The sequence below is a fragment of the Phycodurus eques genome, chromosome 18 (assembly GCF_024500275.1).
Source record: "Phycodurus eques isolate BA_2022a chromosome 18, UOR_Pequ_1.1, whole genome shotgun sequence".
NCBI classification, from domain to species: Eukaryota; Metazoa; Chordata; class Actinopteri; order Syngnathiformes; family Syngnathidae; genus Phycodurus; species Phycodurus eques.
Window position 1 is genome coordinate 16,490,499 of NC_084542.1, and position 22,961 is coordinate 16,513,459.

Consider the following 22,961-nt stretch of genomic DNA (forward strand, 5'->3'; position numbering starts at 1 on the left):
ATCGCAACGTCACTGACCTCTGGTGGAGCAAATTTGTATTACAACTACGGCGAGTCAGAAGAGGATTAATTTTTCGGTTTGAACTGAATGCGACACACTGTCAACGACCCACATAAGTGTTTGGGAGATGAGTAAAGAATAGAAATAAACATCACACATGAGTCAGTGAAGAATAATTTATGCAAGGCTATTTCCGCAAAGTTTTTGCTTAAGCTACATCCGCGTGTTTTGTTATTTCAAGGCTTCCGTCGACGGTTGTCGATTCGTTGTCGACATTTTTGAAAGTTCGGCGCGATTATTTTCCCCTCTCAACCACTGTGAAAACACAGGTAAGGTTACGGTTTTTTTTAACTGGAAAAAAAATATAACTTCTTGAAATACGATATGCTAAAACGCCACTTCTCGTTGACGTTCGCTGTATTAACTTGGGTTTGGACTCGTCGTCCAGGCAGTGTTAGCTTCATTGCTAATGGCTAGCATCAGCTGTTATGACGTCTTGCTACGTTTTTTTGTGTATTTCTGATTTATTCTTTTCAATCCATGGGGAATGTAATCAATACTTAATGAGTCTTCAAACGCCGCCAAGTGAAGTAAATCTAACAGCGCAAAGACATCAAGCTAAGTCTCATTTTGCCTTGCGTCACATATTTAACTGCAATGTCAATGCTCATTTGTGTGTTATAATAATAATAATAATAATAATGGGAGCTTGAGAGAACAACACGAAAAAGACAAACGAGAAAATAAATTAAACATGCCAGGGGAGTTAAACATTTCATGAGGGTGTGTTGTGGGGCGTTTATTCCCCCTTCCCCTTAAACATTTATTTCAGGCAATGGCATTTTACAATGGAACACAAGGAGATAAGCACTCACAGAGCTTACTTAATATCCTGCAAACAAGGGACTGTTCAACTCCAAATCCCAAAATGTTTTTGTTACAGTAGGACATAAATTATCGACTGAGACGCCTAAATGTTGGATGATGGTAATGTTAGAAGCAACATATGCTATTCATAACAATTACATACCAGCAAAGGCAAGAAGAAAATGGAGTAAATGCCAGCCATGGTAAAATTACTACATACCAACTATGGTATAAAGGGAAAAAGTCATGTCAACTATGCCACTAACTGTAGTAGACAATGTTTCTACAAAGTTTCAGTGGGATCTAAACTATTGTAATTGTGACCATTGATGCCAACAGACACACAAAAGGTTTTTCGAGCACTTTGAATTTTGGGTAGGGTAATTAATTATCCGTGTGGCTTGTATTCGACAGCATGGCCGAATTCACCTCGCCCGAGACGTCCAGAATTAGGAGCGTCGGAAGCGGAGGAGGAACCCCCATCAACATCCCCGCTTCGCCGTTCATGAAGAAGCTCGGCTGCGGGACGGGAGTCAGCGTCTACCTGATGGACAGGCGAGAAGTGGCCTTTCATGCCGTCACAACGTTAAACTGACTCACTCACTAACTCGTCAGTTTGATTCTAGAGTGGGGAAGATCAACGCGTCGCCCTGGGCCATCAAGAAGATCAACAGCAAATGTGCCAGCAAACAGGCCGAGGTCTACCAGAAGCGTTTGGAGCAGGAGGCCAAGGTCCTCAAGGGAATCCACCATCCCAACATTGTTGGCGAGTTAAATAAAAAAGAAACCCTTCACACATGGAACAATATTTGGTAAATGGTATGGTAAATTTACTGTTTACCATATTTGGTAAGTTGTAAGCGTTCAAAATTCACATCAAATTCTGTGTCATGAAACAGTTACAAGAAAGTTTTTTTTGGAGGGCGGGAGTGAAATTGTGAACAGTTTTACAAAAGTCATTTTTTTTTTTTAAATTAAAGTCATTATTTGGCACATTGCACTAATTTTACAGCAACATTTGAAACAATAGTTTACAATGAAGCAAACGAACAAATAGCCTGAACACAGCTAATATTGCTACCATTCATTGTAAGTGTCCTATCGAAGTTTGTACACGTACAAAATCGGTGCTGATGACTAACCGAATGCGTGTGCGGTGAACCTGCAGGGTTCCGGGCGTTGGCCACGGCCAAAGACGGCTCCGACTGCCTGGCCATGGAGTTCGGAGGGGAGCAGTCACTCAACGACCTCATCGAGAAGCGCAAAGAAGACGGCCTGCAGGCCTTTCCCGCCGCCGACGTTGAAAAAGTGGCGCTCCATGTTGCCCGTGGGCTGCAGGTTAAAAAAAAAACAAAAAAAAACATGTTGACTAGTGTTTATTTATTAATACAAATTGTGTTATTTGTTTGTTGTAAACGGACTTCAGACCTCTGCCAACACTGCTGACTCCTTACTGTTCCACTCCGGTACTGCAGGTGGCAGTAATGTGCATTACAAAGTGGCTGCAAACTGCCACACTGCAGTCTTTTAAAAAAATAATCATAAAATGCATTTTTAAATAAAAAAGTAAAAAAAAAAAAAAAGTAAGTTAAAATGAATGATAATTACATATATACAGGTATGTATTATAAAGAATTTCTGATAGCAATTCAACGTGACACCATGTTCTGGTGTGCAGTATCTTCACAACGAGAAAAAACTGCTGCACGGTGACATGAAGTCTTGTAACGTGGTCGTCAAGGGCAACTTTGACGCTATCAAGATCTGCGACGTGGGCGTGTCCCTCCAGCTGGACGAGAACATGACAGGTAGCGCGACACCTCGGGCACACAATGTGTGCTTTCACACATAACACAAAGAGACTCGTGTCGGACAGTGTCGGACCCCGAGGCCGAGTACATCGGGACGGAACCCTGGAACCCCAAAGAGGCCTTGGAGGCGGGCGACATCACAGACAAGGCCGACATCTTCGCCTACGGGTTGACCCTGTGGGAGATGATGACCCTGGCCATGCCTCACATGGATCTGCTGGAACATGATGGGGAGGAGGAGGAGCAGGATGAAGGTGAGATACTTTGCGAGACAATGTGGGAAGATGAAAGAAGCCGACGAGGGGAAGCAGCGTGCGGCTCGTTGGCATTATTTGTACGTTGGTCATCACGAGGCGTCTCAGTGTTTAGTATCAAGAGCACAGGTGCTACCGTGTTAGTCCGAATCGCGAGTATGCGGCAGTCCACTGTATACTTTTTAAAAATATTTTTGAAAATTTAATTTTATGACAAATTTAATTATACAAAAAATAATCAGTGGATATAAAAAGTCTACAGACCCCTGTTCAATTGCCAGGTATTTGTGATGGAAAATAATGATCGAGAAATCATTTAACTTTTTCCACCATTAATATGACCTATAACTTGTACAACTCAATTGAAAAAAAGGAGTAATTTTTTTTGAAAGGGGAAAATACAAATAAAAGAATGTATTTGCATAATTGTGCACACCCTTTTAGCCTAGGGGTGTGGCTGTGCTCAGAATTAATCAGATTCAAACCCATGTTAAGAGTCAGCACACACTTTCCACCATTTAAAGTGCCTGATAAACCGCAAATAGAGTTCTGATATTCCAGTAGGCTTTCCCTGACATTGGCTTTCTAGACGCTTGAAGGTTTTGTGCCAACACGGACTCCTATGTGGTACTGTTTATAATTCCCTCCACCTTGTCTAAGATGGCAGTAATAAATATAGCTTATATATTTTTGTCGTCATAACACTCATAAACATTGAGCCGCCTCACGATCGCAAGCATATTGTTTAGTGACTTGGAACCGGATGTGCAGAAGTAACCAGGGTCCATGAGCCACATGCTGCTTCACCACTCCTTAATCATTCCCCTCTCAGACGAGTCGATAGAGGCGAGCTTCGACGAGGACGCCTACTACGCCCGCCTGGGCACACGGCCGCCCCTGGACGCCGAGGCGCTGGGCGAGTCCTACAGGAGGATGCTGGAGCTCTTCTACGTATGCACTGAGGAGGACCCCGAGAGGAGACCCTCGGCCGCGCAAATCGTGCAGGCGCTGGAGGGCAACGCCCCGCTTGACTAAAACAAGAGCAGCCTCTGAGATTTGAGCGTCCCGACGACATCGCTTGTAAATGTTTCATTGTGCTGGTTTGTTATCCCTGTATGCTGTTAAAATACATTTGCCTGCATAGCTTACGTACTTGTCACTTCATTAAATTCTTCATTCTATTTTGTATGTATGCAGTCGTTTTTTCCTCACTTTTAAATGACCTTTCCTCCAGTGTTGTTTTTAAGCTGCTTTTAATGATGTAAAGCACATTGAGTTACATTGTGTATGAAATTCACTATATTAATAAATTTGCTTTGCATGTTGTCATTTTGTCCAAAATGAAAGTTCAGCAGGTTAAACTGCAACATTTATTAAAGCTTTTTACAACAAAATCCTCCCAAAAACACATTTTAGCCTTCAAAATGATAAGCTAAAAAAAAAAAAAAAAATCCAACAAATCATAATGTGAAGTCATTTCTGTATAAACATCTGCATAAAACTATAGCAAATATATAACACTCAGGTCTGAGCTCAAAAACTCGACTGTAAAAACCAAAGTCCGAGACATTCAGAGTCAGTGTAACGACTGCTTGCGCGTTCAGTCCCTTCAGCCGATGAAGTTGTAGACGAGGAACGTGGGCGTGCCGCAGTACGCCGTGGCGAACTGCTTGCCGTCGGGCGTCGGGTCGGAGAAGGCGATTTCCTCCTTTGTCAGGTGACTGCCGTACATAAAGGTGCTCCTTGAATGATAGGAAAAGTAGTTGTGACCATGGATGCCATCTTAACACATTTGTTGCTAGATTTAGCAACTTTTTCAGACCACCTCGCAAATACTGTGTAATCTACGACTTTGTCATATGCAATTAAGCAATGACATCATCACGCAACATCCCCTAAACGTTAACTGGCAACACCGGTCGTGATCGAGGCCACAAAAACGGCCGCCTACCTGACGGTGTCCAGCATGCGGCGAGCGACGCCCTGACGGCGGGCCAGGCTGAACACCCACACGCGACTGACGCCGCACAGCACCTTCTCCGCCGCAGTGGAGCAGCACCACGCCCTTTGCCGGTCCATGAAGTCGTCCTTGGTCATGTCCTTGTGCTGATCCGGCTGCTCCAGCACTCTGAAGGCCTACGGCACACAAGCGGAAGTTGCTCTTCCACATCAAACTCATGCAAGCGCGCAGCCATTAGTGGCCTTTAAAAGGTCGAAAAGTCTTAAATCTAACGGGAGAAGTCATAAAAGGTCTTACATTTGATCACAGTGGGCTAAAAAAAAAGTCTTAACTCTTACATTATTTCAAAGTTGACTTGAAAGGGAGCAGAAAAGGAACTCGTCCAAGTATTCCCATAAAGTCGGAAGGGAAAAAAATGATCCGAGCTCTAATTGCTTACCTGTCGTATGGATTCTGCGACCAGGCAGCCCACCACCATCCGATCCGTGTTGACGAACAAGTAGGTCTTGACCTGCGAGGGTCTGCTCAGAGTCACCTGCTGAAAGCCCAACTCGCCGTCTGCGATGCGACGCACCTCCTCCGCCTGAAAAACAACATCGCATAAAGTTTGTTGCCATTTTCAAAACATTCTGAATTTCCACTGTATCAATATGCATCATGGCCTCTACGCAGTCCACACTGCTGTGTGTTGAGATGAAATTAATTGCGCCCTCTGCCTAAACGACTTCAAAATGCAACTAAACAACATTCTGGTTAATGTGAGCTACAGATCAAATCAAATTCAGTTTATACAACAATCCGTTATTGGCAACCGAAGAGAGGTGGCTGTCCCGAGTTGGAAAGTACCTTTTTGATGGTATACTTGGGATCATCCGGCATGACCATGATGATCTTTCCGTCCCAGAACTCTGCCACCACCCTTTCCTTCTTCCAACCCTGGAAAAAAATAATCATCATAATAATAATTAAAAAAATAAATAAACAGGAAGTCTTGACAAGTCTTTTTCCCATGTTCAATGTTCTCCTCCTCTGTCAAGATTACCACAAACTTGATGGAGTCCAGGAGGCACTGGTGGAACTGCTCGTGCTGGTAGTTGTCCTCCGGGTTGTCTGCGCTGTAGACCATCCCGCATGACCCGCAGGTGGCGGCGCCAAACTGCTTCTGGCCGGCGTCCTGGTGGGGAAAGCGCCAAACAAAAAGTCAAGCCAACACGGCGGCGGTACGGTCGGTAAGACGACGACGTACGATGATGAGCTGGTCGCGGTCGTGCTTCTCCTTCCTCTTGCGGACGGGTCGCTCTTTGATGGACGACGAGGGCTGAGTCGGACCAGCGGGGGCGCTCTTGGGCCTTCATTGTCACACAGCGGAGATAGATTGTTGGATTATCCAGTCATCCATTTTATATAGCCAACATTGGGAGAGAGGTGTGGTACAACCTGGACTGTTTGCCAGCCAACAGCAGGGCACATATACAGTCATGGCTAAAAACACCTCTGGGGTACCAATGTTTTTAGCCATGACTGTATAAAAACAAATCCCCCTTGACTGTGACATGAAATCAAATTAAATGCCAAAATAATGTGATTTTTTTTTTTAGACAAATATAATACAATAGTCATGGCTAAAAAACATTGGAACCTGAGGGGTGCTAATGTTTTTCGCCATAACTTCACTATAAAAGCTTTCACACTCACACCGAAAGAGAATTTTGTCTTCAGTGACGCTAACGTGCATGGTTTGGGCACATGTGCTAACCACTTATCAACGCAAATTGCTGGATTATCATAAAACAAAGAAGAAGACACACTGAATAGACAGTCCAAAAAAAAAAAAAAAAAAAAAGAAATTTGTCTCACCCTTTGGAAGTGGATCCAAAAATGGGATACACAGCAGTAGATACTGGAAGGGGAAAACATTTTTGGTTAATTATGACAGGATGCAGCACAGCAAAGGTACTGGAACACTAGATTATTCCACCAAATGGAAGATTTTTTTTTTTTTTTTTTTAAAAGGAAGAAAATGCGGATATTATAATGACATATAAGCTTTCACTCCTCAGGGAAGATTTTCTACATGATGGGGCGCACCATCGCAGTTCTAGGGCATCCTAAAGGTGTTCTTTCACAACAAACTGTGATTACTAATTCTCAGAACTTTTCTCCGTAATGCGTATTTCTTTGCCCTTACCTTGAGGCGGTGTGGACTCGGAGGAGGTAGCATTGCTGGGACTTGCGTCGCTGAGGTCAAAAATTAGCTTGGAGCTGTCATCCTGGTCAAGACAAGTAGTTCCGCGTTAAAAATGTCATTAAATTGAATTTAGACTCATTTAATGCTACGCTCAGCAACCTGAGAATCTAAGGACGAGCCTCTGGATGTCCGAATCGGAGTCCTCGTCAGCAGGATTTTCAGCTCCTTTGTGAGCCGGTATTTCTCGACCAGGGCTTTAGGGGAACTGAGGGAAGAAAAATGGTTGAGTAGCCGACTGGGGGTGGGGCATAATTCGGTGAATTTCAGAGTACGTTTAAGCTCCTTAAAAGGAGATGTACCAGTAGCAGCCATAACAGTAAGAATCAAAGCAGTAAGCAGTGATGAACATGCTCAGGCTTTTGAGGCTTTCCTGGTGCTCGTAATCAAGTGTACATTAGCTTTCAAATCACCTCAGCTGCTTCACTGGCAGTTCGTTCACACAGTCGAACAATTCCACCGGGTCAAACTTCATCCTGGGCGGCTCTACTTTCTTCTCCACGGGCTGGACGGTGGTCTGAAGACCACACAAAAACAAAAACATGTCCAGTTTCAAAATGGAACTTCACTTTGCGTCCGTTGTTACCTCTCCGGGATGTTTCTGCTTTTGCTTCCTCTTCGGTTGGGCGGCCGCCCCGTGACTCTTGGACTTGTCCGTTTTGCCGGCAACTTGGCGTTTGGCCTTCTTGTACATGGAAGAAGGCTTCTTGGCCGTGCTGAAGAAGGCGGCGCCCACAAATATCTTGGCTTTGGGCTTCTTCATGCTACTGAAAGTGATGGTGATGGCCTTTTTGGGTTCAGACCCCTTGTCCTGGGCATTGCTTTAGAAAAAAAGATAAAAATATGGAAAAAAAAAAAAAAGAAAATTATGCAGTTCAGAAAATGTGGCCAATATTTGCACTGCCCCTTAAAACACATTCACTGCCATTGACGGCTTTAGAAGTCAAATATCCATGTTAACTGGGAGGGCTGGCAGTGAATGAGATTTATTAAGTGGCACACCTTTCAATTGAAGAGAAGAGATTCATATTTACATTTAAAACATCACAAGTCACCGTATTGACCAGATTTCTAATTGTCAGTTATTCTTTACACTTCTACGGTTCAGTTTTATTTGCCGCAGCAAATAACGAGACCGGCGTCTTTTGTGTTCCACGTCCTGCACAAACCTGCTCCAGTTCATCTTGGACAGCTTGATGGTCTTGGCGGTGGCGGCGTAGCTTTTGATGTTGGAGCCCGCTGCCCCCTTGGCCCTGCTTGCCTTTCGCCATCTTCTTGTTTTTGCGCTGCGCTTTTTTGGCCTGGCCTGGAGGGGAAGGAGGCCGAGGGAAAGGAAGAGATTCCTTGACTGCCTTCCTCTCCAGAGGCGTGAGATAGACGCTCTTCTTTGGCCCGTAGAAGGAACACGTCGCCACTGCCGGCTCGAGCGGAAAACCTAGGGAGAATCGCGGGCAGAACAGTTGTTAAAATAGCAGATTCCACCTTGAACTTTTCCCTTCCTCTGACCGGGTTGTTACCCGCTGCTTTACGAGGAGAGTTCCTCGGCGACGGACTGTTTTCTTTGTCCAAACACCCGTCCGGCTTCTTCCTGGGAGATCTCCTCTTGATGGGGGACGCATCCCTCTCGCTCTTCTTGGCCGGATGACTGCCACGAGAAACACGTGCATCAGATTCAATACAAACCGTGTGCGTGTGTCCACAAAATGCTGTTAGAAGCCTCACCCGTCCACAGACGACAGCTTTCTCTTTCGAGTGCTCGTGCGCATCATTTTATCAATCCTTTGCCTGTATGTGGACAATTATTATGGTCATTTAGAGCAACGATACCATTTCACTCATATAGGAGCACACTGTCATTGACAAGGGTTACATAATCGGCGAGTCAAAACGAGGTTGCGAAAAAGCACAACTTAAAGATGACAAAGATCAATGCAATATCTAACTGTGGGGGGATTAAATGGCTTTATCAAATTGTTAAATACAGCCGAAGTGAACATTAAGAGAAACATTCTTGGCACACGTCAGGTTAAAAAAATTTTTTTTTTAATAAAATTAAAATAAAACACACACACACTTTCAAGACATTTGCAGCGTTTCACGTGTAATTGTCAAATTTTGGACGGGGCTTCGGTACGACCGGGTAAGAACGTTCAAAAATGTAACAAAACAACAGATGAGGGATTGTTTGTTAGGTTTTAACCTCATTTTAGTCCCGAAAAGAAAGCGAGAGAAGACTTTTATGAGATACTGTGACAACATAAAAATGCTAGCGTGTTCACGATATCAAAGCTCGCCGACGATTAGACATGGCGGGATAATTCCATGAAATGAAATCCATCATCTGCCTCCCATGCAGAGCGTTTAAAGCATCCAACACCCCCACACAAAAAAAAGTGACTTGAATTGAACCTCAGAAGTTTATCCCTCACCTTTGCTACTTTAAAGTTAATACTTCGAATAAATCAATAAAGGCTTCCAAGTAAGATAGTTTGCGAAAGCACTGCAATCTCAAATGGCGAAATTAAAGTGGGATATCTTACCTAAAACGCCTTTAAAGTTGCAGATGAAAAACGACAACTTTTAGTGGCGTAAATGAGTTGAAATAAGGTCGAAAATTCCGGACGCGGCCGGTTCTCCTTGCCCGCGCTTCCTCGATATGTTTTGAAGGGCGCGCGCCAGACTAAAACGGAAGCGGTACTTCGCGGGAAGTACCACAATAAAACACTACCGGGCGTTCATATGGAAAAATAAAATATTAAGAATGCCAAAAATCATCATTAGCTTTAAAATATATTATTTATCACTTTTAAAAGGTGAAAAAAACGAAATAGAACACACTAAACCTCGCTAATATTTCGAGTAATATTACGATAAATAATTATTGTGATGAACTTAAAATAGTGCATCCTTAGGGTCTTCCGGGCTTTTTTTTTTTTTAGACCAATGCGAGAACTTATAAAACTGGTCAGGTGATTTATTTGAAAACAAAAATAAGAACGGCGATAATGATTATAATCGTCAAAACATCACAACTGTAAGCTTTAAAATGTGTGCGAAAACACAAAATCCTGTTACACACACTCAATTTTAATTATTGGGGCAACGTAGACTATTGCTTCCGGGGGCCTTCCTTCCCGGACAACAACTTCCGAGGTCAACCTTCCGCTCCATGCGCGAAGTGACAACAGCAAAGTCAGTCAGGAAATAGTTCCACTTTTTAAACCAACGGTTTTTTGTTGTTGCCTGGGTACAGTTTCACGTTCGTATTTCGTGATTTACTCACTTTTTTACATTTTTTATTTTTTTTTCGAATTTGAATCTTTTCAAAATGGTGTTTTACTTCACAAGTGCCGGTGAGTTGGTATCAGGTCTTACTAGCCCGGTTAGCTCCCGTGTTTGTGCTCACAGTTTGTGGTGTCTATTGTCGTCTCAGTGGCGGAGCCTCCTTACACCATTTACATGGGAAAAGACAAGTATGAAAGTAAGCTTACGCACACAATAGTTGTCCTTTTATTGTTATAATTTTCACGTCATCAATTAACGTTCCACCCTAGACGAAGATCTCATCAAGTACGGCTGGCCCGAAGACATCTGGTGAGTTCCACCACAAGCAAAATAATCCGACATATTGTCAAAACTCTGATGTTATTCGGTTGTGCAGGTGTACCAAATGTTGTGAGAATACACAAACAGGTGCCTCTTGCTCAACCTTTTTCAATGACATTTCTTGAATACATTTCAATTTTTGACATTTTAATATTTGCTTTTCTGACAGGTTTCACGTGGACAAACTGTCCTCGGCTCATGTTTATCTCCGCTTGCCAAAGGTAAACATGGGTTAAAGTATGCGGTCAATGATTATTTAATTTATAATGTATCTTTTTTTTTATTTTTTATTTTTTTTTAAATCGTTACATATTTCCTCAAATGCTGTTTGTCTGTTCTAGGGTGTGACTATCAACGATATTCCTCCGGAGGTGTTGATAGACTGTGCGCAACTGGTGAAAAACAACAGCATTCAAGGTGTGAACAGCGTAGAAATATACAAATATTACGTACAGATGTTCACAATATTTCCTCAAAGAGTGGCTCCCTTAAATAGGGGTTAAATCAATAAAATAACGTAAAACGGACATATATTCTTGAGCATCTGCAAAGAACGACTATATTACTGCTGAGGAATTGTGACGTTGCCTGTCTGTTATACTGCCCCCAGGCGGCCAAAGTGTGCACACCCGTAAGAGCGGCATAATTACTATTGTATTGAAGCAAAAACTGTTTCTTTGAGGGGGATTTCCAATGATGTCACTACAATTTCACAGGGTTACATTTTTATTATTAAAGAAAACGCTTGTTTTTTTTTTGGGGGGGGGGGGGCTAGTACGGATGAATGGCATTTTCATTCATTTCTATGGAACAAATTAAACTCGTATGTCAAAGCACCACTGTATTGGATTCAGTTGTGTTCCTAATGAAGTGTCCAGTGAGTGTCGATTTATGTGTCGCCAGGCTGTAAGATGAACAACCTCAGTGTGGTTTACACACCGTGGGCCAACCTGAAGAAGACCGGGGACATGGACGTGGGACAGATCGGCTTCCATCGACAGAAGGAGGTCGGAGGATCGAGAGTCCTCAGTCGCCACCTCGGTGTTTGACGGCCTCCGAGTTTGTAGTCGACGGCTGGCGTTTGTGTGTGTGTGTGTGTTTCGTCGCTTCAGGTGAAGACGGTGGCCGTGGAGAAGAAAGTCAACGAGATCGTGAACCGGCTGGAGAAGACCAAAGAGGAGCGCTACCCCGACCTGCCGGCCGAGAAGGAGTCGAGGGACCGAGAGGAGCGCAACGAGAAGAAAGCACACTTGCAGGAGCAAAAGAGACGCGAGAAGGAAGAGCAGAAGAAGAAGAAGGAGATGGACGAGCTCAAGTCAGTCCGCATGCTTTCGCCCTTTACAAGAGGAGAAAACAAGGCACTCAACCGTCATTATTCATATTTTCTCAAACAAATACATCACAATAGGAATCAAATGCATTTTTACAATTTTTTTTTCATCTCATGAAATTTAAACAGATCTCCACAGTGAAATATATATATATATATATATATATATATATATATACATATTTTTATTTATTTTTTTACCAAATACAGCAATGTAGAAATACATTTGAAAAAAGTGCATGTTCTAAAAGTATTTTTTCAACAAATGGATTTAATTCATGACTAAATGTATTTTCACAATATTGTATTTCAATACGTAAAATGCATATTTAAAAAAAAAAACAAGTGGAAAATGTTCACAGTAAATTGTTTTGACACATTAAAATATGAATCAAGTAAATGTTCACACTAAAACATTTTTTTAACAGAGGCTAATGTAAAAAGTCTAATGCATATTCACAACAAACATTATACACCAAAAACAGTCATGACTGAATTATTTTCACAATACCGTTTTTTAAATAAATAAAATACAAGCATTAGAACATAAATGAAATTCATGTACACAATAAAATATTGTCTCAAATACATTAACATTTTAATAAAATACTTAACAGTCGAATAATTTCCTATAAAACTTCAAATACAAATGAATTAAATACTCTCAAAAATACTTTTCAACACAAACTTTAGATGCATTAAATACATGTTCACAATATTTTCCTCAATAAATACAAATAAAATAAAATGTTCACAATAAGATGGTTTAACAAATTAAATTATATAATAAATCTTCTATCTATATAATCTTCTCTTATATTAGATATTTCCTCATTGCTAATAATATTAAAAGCTAGAAAAATATTAAACACAGCATCTATGCAAGTCTTTTTTTTTTTTCCAAAAAGTAGAATATACTCAAATAAAATAGAGGTCATAATTCCAGTGCGGGGTGACAGTCCAGAATAATGTGCATGGTGCACTGTGTCCCACAAGGTCCCCTATTATGGCTCATTTTTTCCCATCCTGTTGTATAAATATTGTTCCCTATTGGGTTACCTTTACTTCTTATTGCGTGTTGTCATTTCTCTCGACCAGGTGCTACACTTCGCTGATGAAGAGCGAAAACATGCAGACCAACGAGGTGAGCGCGCACGCTGACAGGCTACACGCTAACGCGCTCGCACACGTACGAGACACTAATATTTGACAACGCGTATCTCGGCAGGAAGGCTACGATTCCGACGACTTCATGTGAGGAGGACGTTGGTCACGACATGCATTGAAACGAAACGTTAGGGGGGATGAAGAAAACAACACAAGGGGGACAAACAGAGCAGTGACAACCCTGCCCCAAGATAACATGGCCGCCGCGCCCTGGATGGAGGACGCCCGTTAAACATAGATGTGAAGACTCGATATGCCGACGTGTCTACGTGGCGGCCATATTGGGGACGTTCCCATCAAAGGCATTGGACAATGAAATGAAGTCGTAACTTGCTTATTACTCAACCGATTTTCACGAGGTTTATTTTGTTATTTTATTGTGTCAACGCCAAAGCGTGTGCTGTCAGTCCGTAACATTTTGGAAAAAAGAAAACGCCCCCCGCCGCCCCCAACATAGTTTTAACACGTGAAATGTGTTGTGTTGTGATTGTACGGCATTGTACACAAAGCGTATGGGGCACAATGTACCGGTGTCCTTGGTCTTGTGGTTTTCTTGCCGCGCTGACGTCTTTGACCCGCCTAGCTTAGCGTTGCTGTAGGCACGCAGCTCAGAAGGGGCATCATATCTACTTTTTCAGCTCAATGGGACAAGCCGAGGACCGATTTTGAATTGATGTTCAGCTCTGACTGATTGGTTGCACTTTTTTTTTTGTTGTGGTCGTCGTTGCATGTCAAGAGTTTACAATCAGGGCTATTTTATTTGACAATACAGACTCTTTTCCCAAAAATAAATAAACTCAAAGCACATGCACAGTTTATTGGAATATGTGCAAAATGTGGGCTGATTTCGTCACAGTATTAAAAATTTTTGAATTCCTGATTTTGGGGGTTCTATGAGCTGGAAGCCCAAATTATGTAAAAATAAACAAACAAATACTTGAAATTGTGGGCCCTGAATCTATAACCTAAGAATGTTTAACATTTTGAATGGGATTATGGAAATACATTTTTCCATGATGATCCACTTTTTTGGAAAGGGTCTGTCTGTATATCGATGATATTTTCATGTGTCTGTTTAAAATCTATTTTATGCATTTTCACAGCATTTTAGTTGAGAAAATACATCAGAATACTTGTTCATATGATCAAAGACATCTCATCTAATACACTTTCTGTTAAATGTCTGATACATACACAGTCTTGCCTTTGTGTGAGGGGAAATTTAAACACAATGAGCATCATATTCCATTCAATTTCTATACCGCTTAACCTGTACAGGATCGTGGGCGAAAGGTTTCTACACCTTCTCCTGCTCGCCAGTCAGTCGCAGAGCACTGACAACCATTCGCACAGTCAGTGACACACTCAGCATTATTATAGCTGTTGACGACAATAATTAATGTGAGTCACACAAGCCCAAAAACAGTCGTTAGAAGTACAAACGTAATTATGCCTCTTAATACTTCCTTTTAGTGTAGGTTACGATCGCCATAAAGTACAATATCACGTGTTTGTACATTATTGTGAAGTTACACGTAAATCAATTTTCTGTGGATTTATGTTGTGTATTTCTTCTTACTGGAATGAAGACTGAACTATGGTAACGTTACAATTGCCGTTACTAGCAGTGGCCACTGGATGTCAGTGTTGGACTCGTACGAGTACTAATAACTAACTAAAGAAAAAACTACTAATAACGTACTTACGTTATTAGTTATTATTTTACAAATAAAAGCTAGGAGGGGCCGCATTGAGTAATTTTAAACTTAATTTTACGTATTAAAACATAAAAAAGCAATACGTTAAACGTGTATAAACCTGAGCACGAGCTTTAAATACGTGCTCGTGGTCACGCTTTCACCAAGCAGAACTTACAAATATTTTATCACGTCATCATTTCAACCCGCATTTCACTGAACTAAATTTTTGGTGCTGGCGCTAAATCCACGTTTAAAAACAAAAAACAAAAACATGGCGGTAAACAAGCTGGCTGGTGAAGCGTCGCATCCGTATGACGTCGAATCTAGGGCGTTACACGGCCCCTCCCCTCTCGGAAACATCTTACAAACACCGACGAACTTTTTTTATCCGGACAAGTTTTGGCGATTCAAAAATGTCCCTTTTGTCTTTAGTTTTCACCCTGAGCGCTCACGTGCTCGGCTCGCTCTTGTTTGTGTTGTTTGTAGCCTTCCTCGGCTACTGCGCGTACCTCCAATATGTGCACCTGAAGTACGACCACATACCTGGACCGCCGAGGGAAAGGTAAGGAAGAAGAAACAAACAAACAAAAACACGTTTGTGTGCAGTCCGTCGCTCGCCTCAGGTCACCCCTAATAATTGTATTATTATTGTTTTTTTTTTTTAAAAGTTTTTTCTTCGGACATTCCTTAATTGTTTGGAGGACAATGAAAAACGACGACCTGACACATGACGTGTTTCTGAAATGGTAAACGTATTATTATTATTATTATTATTATTATTACAAATTTCCTGGTGACATTACCATTCGTGTTATTATGTTGGAAGGGCCGAGCGTTATGGATCTGTGTACAAGATCAATGTGTTGCATCACGTCCTTATCTTCGTTTCCTCCCCAGAGACCATCAAGGTAAAGTCAAATTGTTACAGATTTGCAAAGAAATATAACAAATATTGAGTTACGTATCAAATTTGAGTGAGTGCTTTCCAGATCTGTAACTATATTTTAAATACAACCTCCTATCATGGTCTAACAACGCCAAAATAGGCTTTTTACAGTTGACTTGAAAAGGTCACTCATGTTCACAAGTCAAAAATGTCTTCCCGACAAGCCACGTTGAGTAACGTATTAAATTAAAGCCCTTGGCGATGGCTTTCCAAGTACATAGCTGATATAATGACACGATTCCCCAAACTGTCGTTACGAAGAATGTTCATTTGCTAATCTCCATCTCTTCGACGCATTCAGGAAGTCCTGATGTCCTCCAAGTATACCAAAGACATGTTCCTCCACAAGCGACTCTTCAGCATGTTTGGTCAAAGGTCAATTGTGGCAACAGTAAACATAACCCAGATAGATAAAAGACGATAAAACCTTGCAGTCTACATTTGTCGTACTGTTTGTGCCTTGTTGCAGGTTCTTGGGCAATGGCCTGGTAACAGCAAGGGACTATGATCAGTGGCATAAACAACGGCGGATCATTGAACCCGCCTTCAGCAGCCTGTGAGTTCTTTTTCTGTCATCTGTCCGACCATCAATGAATAACCACGGCTGTCTTTTTTAAAAAAAATTATCATGTGAAAAAAGGGTGTAGCACATACAGCCTGTTTGGTAGTAAACCATATCAATCCCTCACTGAAAGTGTACCGAACATTTTTTTTTTTTGCATTTCAGAGAATGAGCCACTAGCTTGATTTTCGCCAAGAACGTAGAGCTCAGATTCCCTTGGCTCAATAGCGTTCAAACCTTTTATACCGTGGACCACCACCTCAAAAACTAACATGATGCAGAGCTTTAAAATGAATACTGCGTTTAAAGGAAGGAAAATGTACATGTATAATCATTCGATGAAAAATTTCCCGGGCATAAAAGTTAAATACAAAAGTCGCCTATTTTTTTTTTTTTTTTTTTTTGCGGAAATCCAACCTCCGTTATTCACTGAAAAACTCAATTGCTCATGAGCAATTTTTGTGCTCAGGTCAAAGCAATGAAAGCGCTGCTTTGGCGCCATCTTATGGCATTTTGATGCCGAGGCGCTATGTTGAAGTGAGTTGAGGAGCTTCCTGCCGTGCTTTGCCGCCACCGTGTGCTGACGCCTGTGCAGGTACCTGAGGAGTCTGATGGGAACGTTCAACGAGCAAGCCGAGAAGCTGATGACCAAACTGGCGGACATCGCCGACAAAAAGTCGGAGGCCCGCATGCTGGAGCTGGTCAACCGCGTCACCTTGGGCGTCATCGTCAAGGTCGGCCGCGTCTCGCCTGACGCACGCAACAAAATTAGCGTCGGGTTTGTTGAAGCGTAGATTTGTTTGTTCAGGTGGCGTTCGGCATGGACATCGAGCTGCTGGAGAACGCGTCGTCGCCTTTCCCCGACGCCATCGAGACGTGCCTCAAAGGGATGGTCCACAACATACGGAACGCCCTCTTTCAGGTACGCGGCGCTGCAGCGCCAATCCACGAACAAACGCACCAAGAAGTGAGTGTCAAGATTAAGATGTTCATTTAGAAATAAGTACAAAAAACATGAAATCATGGATAAGCACAGTAAAGAGCCATCAATGGGTAAATGTCTTTTTGAAAATAGCTCAAGAAATACTTTCACTAATGCTACTTCATGAATTCATTCACGGAAATCAGTAAATAGCAATACAACATATACATTCATTGATTGATAACATTTGTACCAATACAAATTGTGGTTCATTTAAAAAATATACGAATAAATTGGTTTATTAAATGGAAATAATCATAATCCCCAAAAGCACTGCAATTAATACAATTCCAATAGTTGTAGTCATGATTATAAATGCATTGATTAATTAAAAAAGATAGAGCAATGCAGTATTCAGTTCCATGGAAAAATAGTACATACATTAAATACATTAATTCATAAATGCATTAGTCAATATATACTTTAATTAGAAAGTATATAGCGATAATTAATCAATTAAAATAAAGATACATGGTGTATGAATGCCAATACATAAATACAAACAAAGACCAATCAATTAATTTATAAACTTGAAACATCAATGCATACGTTAATCGGTAAAGGAAAAAAAGAATTATATAATCAATTGCAAAAGCAAGTACCAATAAATACGTGAAATAAATGCATTGGATAATAAATAGTTTGATTGATTGAAAATTGAAGCCTTTTGTACTGCCTGTCTGAAAAGGAGGAGGAAGAAGTTGCAACTTAGCTGGGTTGTGACTTGAAATTCATGAAAATGCTTGAATTTTAAAATGTGCCATTGAATTTGTGCTCTTATGTATTGAAAAATCCTCCCTTTGCCAATTTCTCCCAACTCCTCTGTCGTTACGTCGCCGTGGCGTAATAGCGCTGAGCTCTCTTTCAATTGTCATCTTGAAAATTGCTTGAATGAAAGCGCAAACGTGTGCCAAATAATCCCGGCGACTGGCTTCCAGTTCGATCCCAGAAACTGGGCCTTCGTGGAGGAAGTGCGCGCCGCGTGCAAACTGCTGCGCTCCACCGGCGCCGAGTGGATCCGCGACAGGAAGTCGGCCGTGCAGAGCGGCGGCGACGTGCCCAAAGACATCCTCACGCAGATCATCAAGTCGGCCGGAAAAGGTTCGCCGCTTTTCGGAAAATAGGACTTTGAAAGTTGCGCTTAATAGTCGGTACGCGAATCCGAAACCAGTTCTTTTCGAGTCCTTTTTGTCGTAGCAACCACCGTTTTTTTTTTTTTTTTCCCATCAGAGTTGAAAAGTGGAATATATGACATGAGGCCTTAAACAGTTAGTTCATTCAGAACATCACTGATATATATCTATATATTTTTTTTTTAGCAATGACAGTTTGTTAAAAAAAACAACCTGTGGTGTTCAATGATGTTTTTTTTTTTTTTTTTTTACTTTCAACACTTCTGAATGAATCTGATTCAGATTCATAATTTTGTATTTTTAAAAAAATAATAATTTCATGCCTTCTTTTGTCATTGGAATCCTTTTTTTTTTAAATGGGATAAGCAGAAAATGTGCGATATTTTTCCCGAAATGAGTTTAATTTTTGACATTCGGTAATTCCAGCCTTGATTGGGTCAAGAATTCATAACATCGCTGGCTTTTACGCATCATTTTAGGAGGCTTTTATTGATTTTGTATTTCAGAGGAAAGGATGACCAAAGAAGACGAAGAGTTCATGCTGGACAATTTTGTGACTTTCTTCATCGCCGGTGAGACTTGAATCCGATTGAAGTCATGCGGGCTGTTATTGTTGCCACGGTGACGCTCCTTGAATGACGTTCCCTCCCGATTAGCCAAATCTAGTGACGCGAGAGGGTTAAAAAAAAGAGAAATGAACTCAGCTGTTTTCATATATTACTATCGATATTTATAGTCGTATTATGTTGTTATAGGCAGTGTTGGCAAGATGACTTTGGAAATGTCGTAGTTTGTTCCAATTAAAGGTAACTGTTGAAGATGTAATAATGCTGTCACTGATTCAGTTGCTTTCTCAAAGTAGTATATTTACATTTGAGGACTTTGGATGTGGATTCCAATGCTACATTTTGTCATCCAAAAATGTGATACATGATTAGATTCAAATAAGTATCATGAGCGTGATTTCAAAACTATCTTTAAATGATGTTATTGAATGTTACTGTATTTGTAAAGTGTCGATCATTTTCTGCTTATCCAGGACAGGAAACCACGGCGAACCAGCTAGCGTTTTGCATCATGGAGCTCGCCAGACATCCCGACATGCAGGAGAAGTGAGAAACAACAACAACAACAACAACAACAACAGCAGCAGCAAAATCTACTTGACTTGTTGTTTTCATTTTTTGTTTGTTGGTTTTGTAGAGCTCAGAAGGAGGTGGACGACGTCATCGGGATGAAACGAGAAATTAGCTACGATGATCTTGGGCAACTTGTTTACCTCTCACAGGTACCCTGGCTTGAAATGCTACAAACCAAATGGAAATGTCCAAATCTTTTTGATTTGAATTTGAGAAACTCGGTCCGCCGTGTATGTATCCTACCGCCGCCCCCGTCGGGCGAGGCGCGCGCGCCAGCGGGAGCGGCACGAGGTCCATTGGACTGAGGCGTGAAATGGTGACGTGTTCTTCTTCACTTGAAGGTTCTCAAAGAAACTTTGAGGATATACCCGACAGCTCCGGGAACATCCCGCGATTTCGTCGACGACATCGTCATCGACGACATCCACGTTCCGGCCGGCGCGATCTGTATCGTAAGGCGTTGACATTTGCCCCCTAGCACCCCCCCCCCCCCCCCCCCAAGAAAAAAGACGCATAGCAAAAGAGTTTTTTTATGTGTAATTCAGCTCAGCTCGTACGTGTCCAGCAGATTGGAACGGTTCTTCAAGAATCCGCTGGAATTTAACCCGGATCGCTTTCACCCGGATGCTCCCAAGTAAGACTTTATAAAAAAAATATATATATATTATTTTTTACTCGCAATGTGACAACTTCTTGCAATATTAACTTTTTTTTCTCGATTCTTTGCGTCTTTTTGTTCTTAACAATACCACTGCGATCACTTTTTATTCTCGTAGTTGTTCATGTATTTTCAAGAAAATTGCGACATGTTTTCTAACTGTATTTTTTTCCCCACACGGAATATTAGAGCTTCATTTTTTTCCCCATGAAAAATACCGCCATTTCTTTTAGAACTTTATTGAACATACACGAACAATTCGACCCCTGCCCAAAATGTATATTTATATCATTTTCCATGCAAGATTGTGACTTCTTCAAATTTTAGCATCGTCATGTTGTTGTTTTATTTTCTCACAAAAGAATGCAGTGTATGTTATAAATTTGAAAATCTTTTTTTCCTGCTGATATTTTTTTCTTTTATCGTCGCTTCTTGCCGCTAACTTTTTGATATCGACATTAGACAGGATTGGTCCTTTTCAAGGAATATTGAAATATATATATATATATTTTTTTTTTTTACAAGGCCTTACTACTGCTACTTTCCATTTTCTCTCGGCCCGCGCTCCTGCGTGGGAAAGAACTTTGCTCAGGTGATGAAAAAAAAAAAAAAACACAAAAAAAGCAAAATAAAAAACGATAAAATTAGGTGTTAAAAAGCAATGCGGTGAGTACCTTGGTGTATTTTATCGACAGATGGAAGCCAAATTGGTGATGGCCAAGTTACTGCAGAGGTTCGACTTTGCGCTGACGCCGGGCCAGAGCTTCGAAATCCGCGACGTGGGCACGTTGCGGCCCAAGGGCGGCGTGGTGTGCGCCGTCGCGCACAGGAAGCACTGCGGCCCGTGAACGCGCTGGCGCAAAATGGCGGCGTCACGCCCAAAGCGCTTTTGAAAGGTACTCTTTATACCTTGGCCAGTATGCCGCTAAAGTCATTACCTGCGCCATATCGATCAATTTCTTCAAATATTGTCAATACTAATCACTGAAATGATATTGTACTCTTAATAAAATACTTGTACGAATATATGTCATTTCTAGCATCCATCCTTCCAGCCATCCATTTTCTGTAGCGCTTTATCCTCACAAGGGTCGCGGGCGTGCTTGAGCCCACCCCGGCTATGTTCGGGCGAGAGGCGGCGTACGCCCGGAACTGGTCGCATTTATAGCATATTATCCTTTTTTTCCCTTTTGCCTGTAATTCAATCATTTGCAATAAATGCATTTAAATGTAACGTGCGTTTTTACTTGAATTATTTCAGAGGTGCAACAATTGATGAGTCGACAACTCATCGGTGTTCAAATTAATCCACATCTATTCTGACACTTTGGAAAAAAAAATTTCTGGCATGTAAACCAGTAACTGAATCCTAATCAATGTGTGCCTTTTCATTTGGAAATAATGTCCTCTTTCGGAATAAAGGGATGAACACGAATAGATTTTTTTATTTTTGTAATCGAAAAAGAAAATAATCGACAGATTCATCCATTATTAATATAATTGTTAGTTGCATCCCTAAATTCTTTTGAGTATTCCTGCATTTTTAGTCCTCCCACAATATTCCGCTGCGGCCACAGCATCTATTCCCTTCGATGACGTGTTGTGTCAAGAGAACAAAATGAGGGTTAGTAGTTGCATTCGCACACAACGCAGCAGCGTTCACACCGGGCGCCGCAGGCTGCCTCTCCGCGACCCGGGGCGCTCCCGTGCGATGCCATTCACTCTGAACCCACGACGTGTGTACCAAAGTTAGGAATGTACCACTACGCCATCCGTGACACACTCGGACTATTTTCTGGAATTCGCATTTGACGACCCAACGGCAGAAAGAAGTAAAAACGTCATTCTACCCCTGAATATTTTCTATTTGCGTACATTTAAAAAAAAAAAAAAAAAAAAGAAAGAAATCACACCATGGAGATACAATCGATCAAATCTTTCTTTTCTTTGAAATCCGCGTCAAACTTCAAAGTCAGCCGCCGTCCAATCAAAAACTCTAAAAAAAAAAAAATTTTAAATAATCCACTTTTAAACTAACCACACTAAATCTTTCAGTTTATTATGACTGAAACCAAAATCCAGTGCAAATCACTATTTTTTGTTATGGACAAATATTGTCAAAATGCACACTAGAATCATATTTTGCACTGATAATAATATTCTTTTGATTCCGCATGTTTTATAGCGCATTAACTTTCTCTTCCTGTATTCCAATCAATTGCAATATTATTAAATGTAATAAATGCATATTTTTATTTGAATTATTTAAAAAAAACCAAAAAAAAACATTGATTGATTGATTTATTATGATTTTTTTTATTCCTCCCCAAATATTCCTGACTCACACAAGATGGCGCTGCAACCTCACTAGCCATTGACTTACATCCCGTATGCATACATGTACCGGTAAATATTTGGGGCTGAATTTGATATTTAACTGAAGTAAAACTGGTGCCGTACAAAAAGAGCATTACGTCCACCAGTTTTTGGACAAAGGGGTCATTTATATATGATATTTATATTTTCTAGTTTCTAAAACACCATGGGGACAATTTACATATTTTAAATTCGACCGGTGACTGTACTATTAACTATAGAAAA

The 22,961-nt window shown here is 41.2% G+C and overlaps 4 protein-coding genes across 5 annotated transcripts; 3 read left to right on the forward strand and 1 right to left on the reverse strand.

The window, feature by feature from the left end:
• The first annotated feature begins 86 nt into the window (after window positions 1–86).
• Window positions 87–4,165, forward strand: pbk (PDZ binding kinase). The gene is made up of 7 exons (XM_061704506.1): window positions 87–329; window positions 1,282–1,422; window positions 1,494–1,633; window positions 2,036–2,205; window positions 2,546–2,675; window positions 2,744–2,932; window positions 3,765–4,165. The coding sequence occupies exons 2-7, from the start codon at window positions 1,283–1,285 to the stop codon at window positions 3,965–3,967; spliced, it is 972 nt and encodes a 323-aa protein (XP_061560490.1). The 5' UTR covers window positions 87–329; window position 1,282; the 3' UTR covers window positions 3,968–4,165.
• A 170-nt stretch (window positions 4,166–4,335) lies between these two features.
• LOC133417084 (N-acetyltransferase ESCO2-like) lies at window positions 4,336–9,778 on the reverse strand. Its single transcript, XM_061704574.1, is given in 16 exon segments — window positions 4,336–4,674; window positions 4,884–5,068; window positions 5,332–5,475; window positions 5,739–5,828; window positions 5,935–6,066; window positions 6,139–6,241; window positions 6,750–6,792; window positions 7,081–7,162; window positions 7,240–7,345; window positions 7,551–7,654; window positions 7,724–7,958; window positions 8,307–8,389; window positions 8,391–8,572; window positions 8,655–8,782; window positions 8,860–8,922; window positions 9,678–9,778. Coding segments are annotated over 15 exon segments (1,797 nt in total). The 5' UTR covers window positions 8,907–8,922; window positions 9,678–9,778; the 3' UTR covers window positions 4,336–4,541.
• A 529-nt stretch (window positions 9,779–10,307) lies between these two features.
• On the forward strand, window positions 10,308–14,726 carry ccdc25 (coiled-coil domain containing 25). The gene is made up of 9 exons (XM_061704292.1): window positions 10,308–10,490; window positions 10,571–10,618; window positions 10,692–10,731; window positions 10,913–10,964; window positions 11,085–11,160; window positions 11,647–11,750; window positions 11,856–12,058; window positions 13,172–13,217; window positions 13,302–14,726. The coding sequence occupies exons 1-9, from the start codon at window positions 10,466–10,468 to the stop codon at window positions 13,329–13,331; spliced, it is 624 nt and encodes a 207-aa protein (XP_061560276.1). The 5' UTR covers window positions 10,308–10,465; the 3' UTR covers window positions 13,332–14,726.
• Window positions 14,727–15,280: 554 nt separating this feature from the next.
• On the forward strand, window positions 15,281–21,594 carry LOC133416871 (cholesterol 24-hydroxylase-like). 2 transcript variants are annotated; one of them, XM_061704155.1, is made up of 16 exons: window positions 15,281–15,502; window positions 15,609–15,686; window positions 15,767–15,848; window positions 16,188–16,261; window positions 16,356–16,442; window positions 17,044–17,182; window positions 17,257–17,370; window positions 18,369–18,531; window positions 19,070–19,135; window positions 19,603–19,675; window positions 19,767–19,851; window positions 20,044–20,154; window positions 20,248–20,336; window positions 20,886–20,952; window positions 21,056–21,256; window positions 21,401–21,594. In XM_061704155.1, exons 1-15 carry the CDS (start codon window positions 15,354–15,356, stop codon window positions 21,206–21,208), a joined length of 1,530 nt encoding a protein of 509 aa, XP_061560139.1. In that variant the 5' UTR covers window positions 15,281–15,353; the 3' UTR covers window positions 21,209–21,256; window positions 21,401–21,594. The 2 variants fall into 2 exon arrangements, with proteins under 2 accessions (XP_061560139.1, XP_061560138.1); XM_061704154.1 differs by having other exon boundaries at window positions 21,056–21,594.
• Window positions 21,595–22,961: the final 1,367 nt, after the last annotated feature.

Excerpts from the sequence above, each read along its gene's own strand:
- LOC133416871 (XM_061704154.1), top strand. The coding sequence starts at position 15,354 with ATGTCCCTTTTGTCTTTAGTTTTCACCCTGAGCGCTCACGTGCTCGGC. Across the intron at positions 17,183-17,256 it reads CCTTGGGCGTCATCGTCAAG|GTGGCGTTCGGCATGGACAT; the intron begins GTCGGCCGCGTC and ends TTGTTTGTTCAG. Across the intron at positions 19,676-19,766 it reads CATCCCGACATGCAGGAGAA|AGCTCAGAAGGAGGTGGACG; the intron begins GTGAGAAACAAC and ends TTGGTTTTGTAG.
- pbk (XM_061704506.1), top strand. The coding sequence starts at position 1,283 with ATGGCCGAATTCACCTCGCCCGAGACGTCCAGAATTAGGAGCGTCGGA. Across the intron at positions 2,206-2,545 it reads ATGTTGCCCGTGGGCTGCAG|TATCTTCACAACGAGAAAAA; the intron begins GTTAAAAAAAAA and ends TCTGGTGTGCAG. Across the intron at positions 2,676-2,743 it reads GCTGGACGAGAACATGACAG|TGTCGGACCCCGAGGCCGAG; the intron begins GTAGCGCGACAC and ends CGTGTCGGACAG.
- ccdc25 (XM_061704292.1), top strand. The coding sequence starts at position 10,466 with ATGGTGTTTTACTTCACAAGTGCCG. Across the intron at positions 10,965-11,084 it reads TTTATCTCCGCTTGCCAAAG|GGTGTGACTATCAACGATAT; the intron begins GTAAACATGGGT and ends TGTCTGTTCTAG. Across the intron at positions 11,161-11,646 it reads GAAAAACAACAGCATTCAAG|GCTGTAAGATGAACAACCTC; the intron begins GTGTGAACAGCG and ends ATGTGTCGCCAG.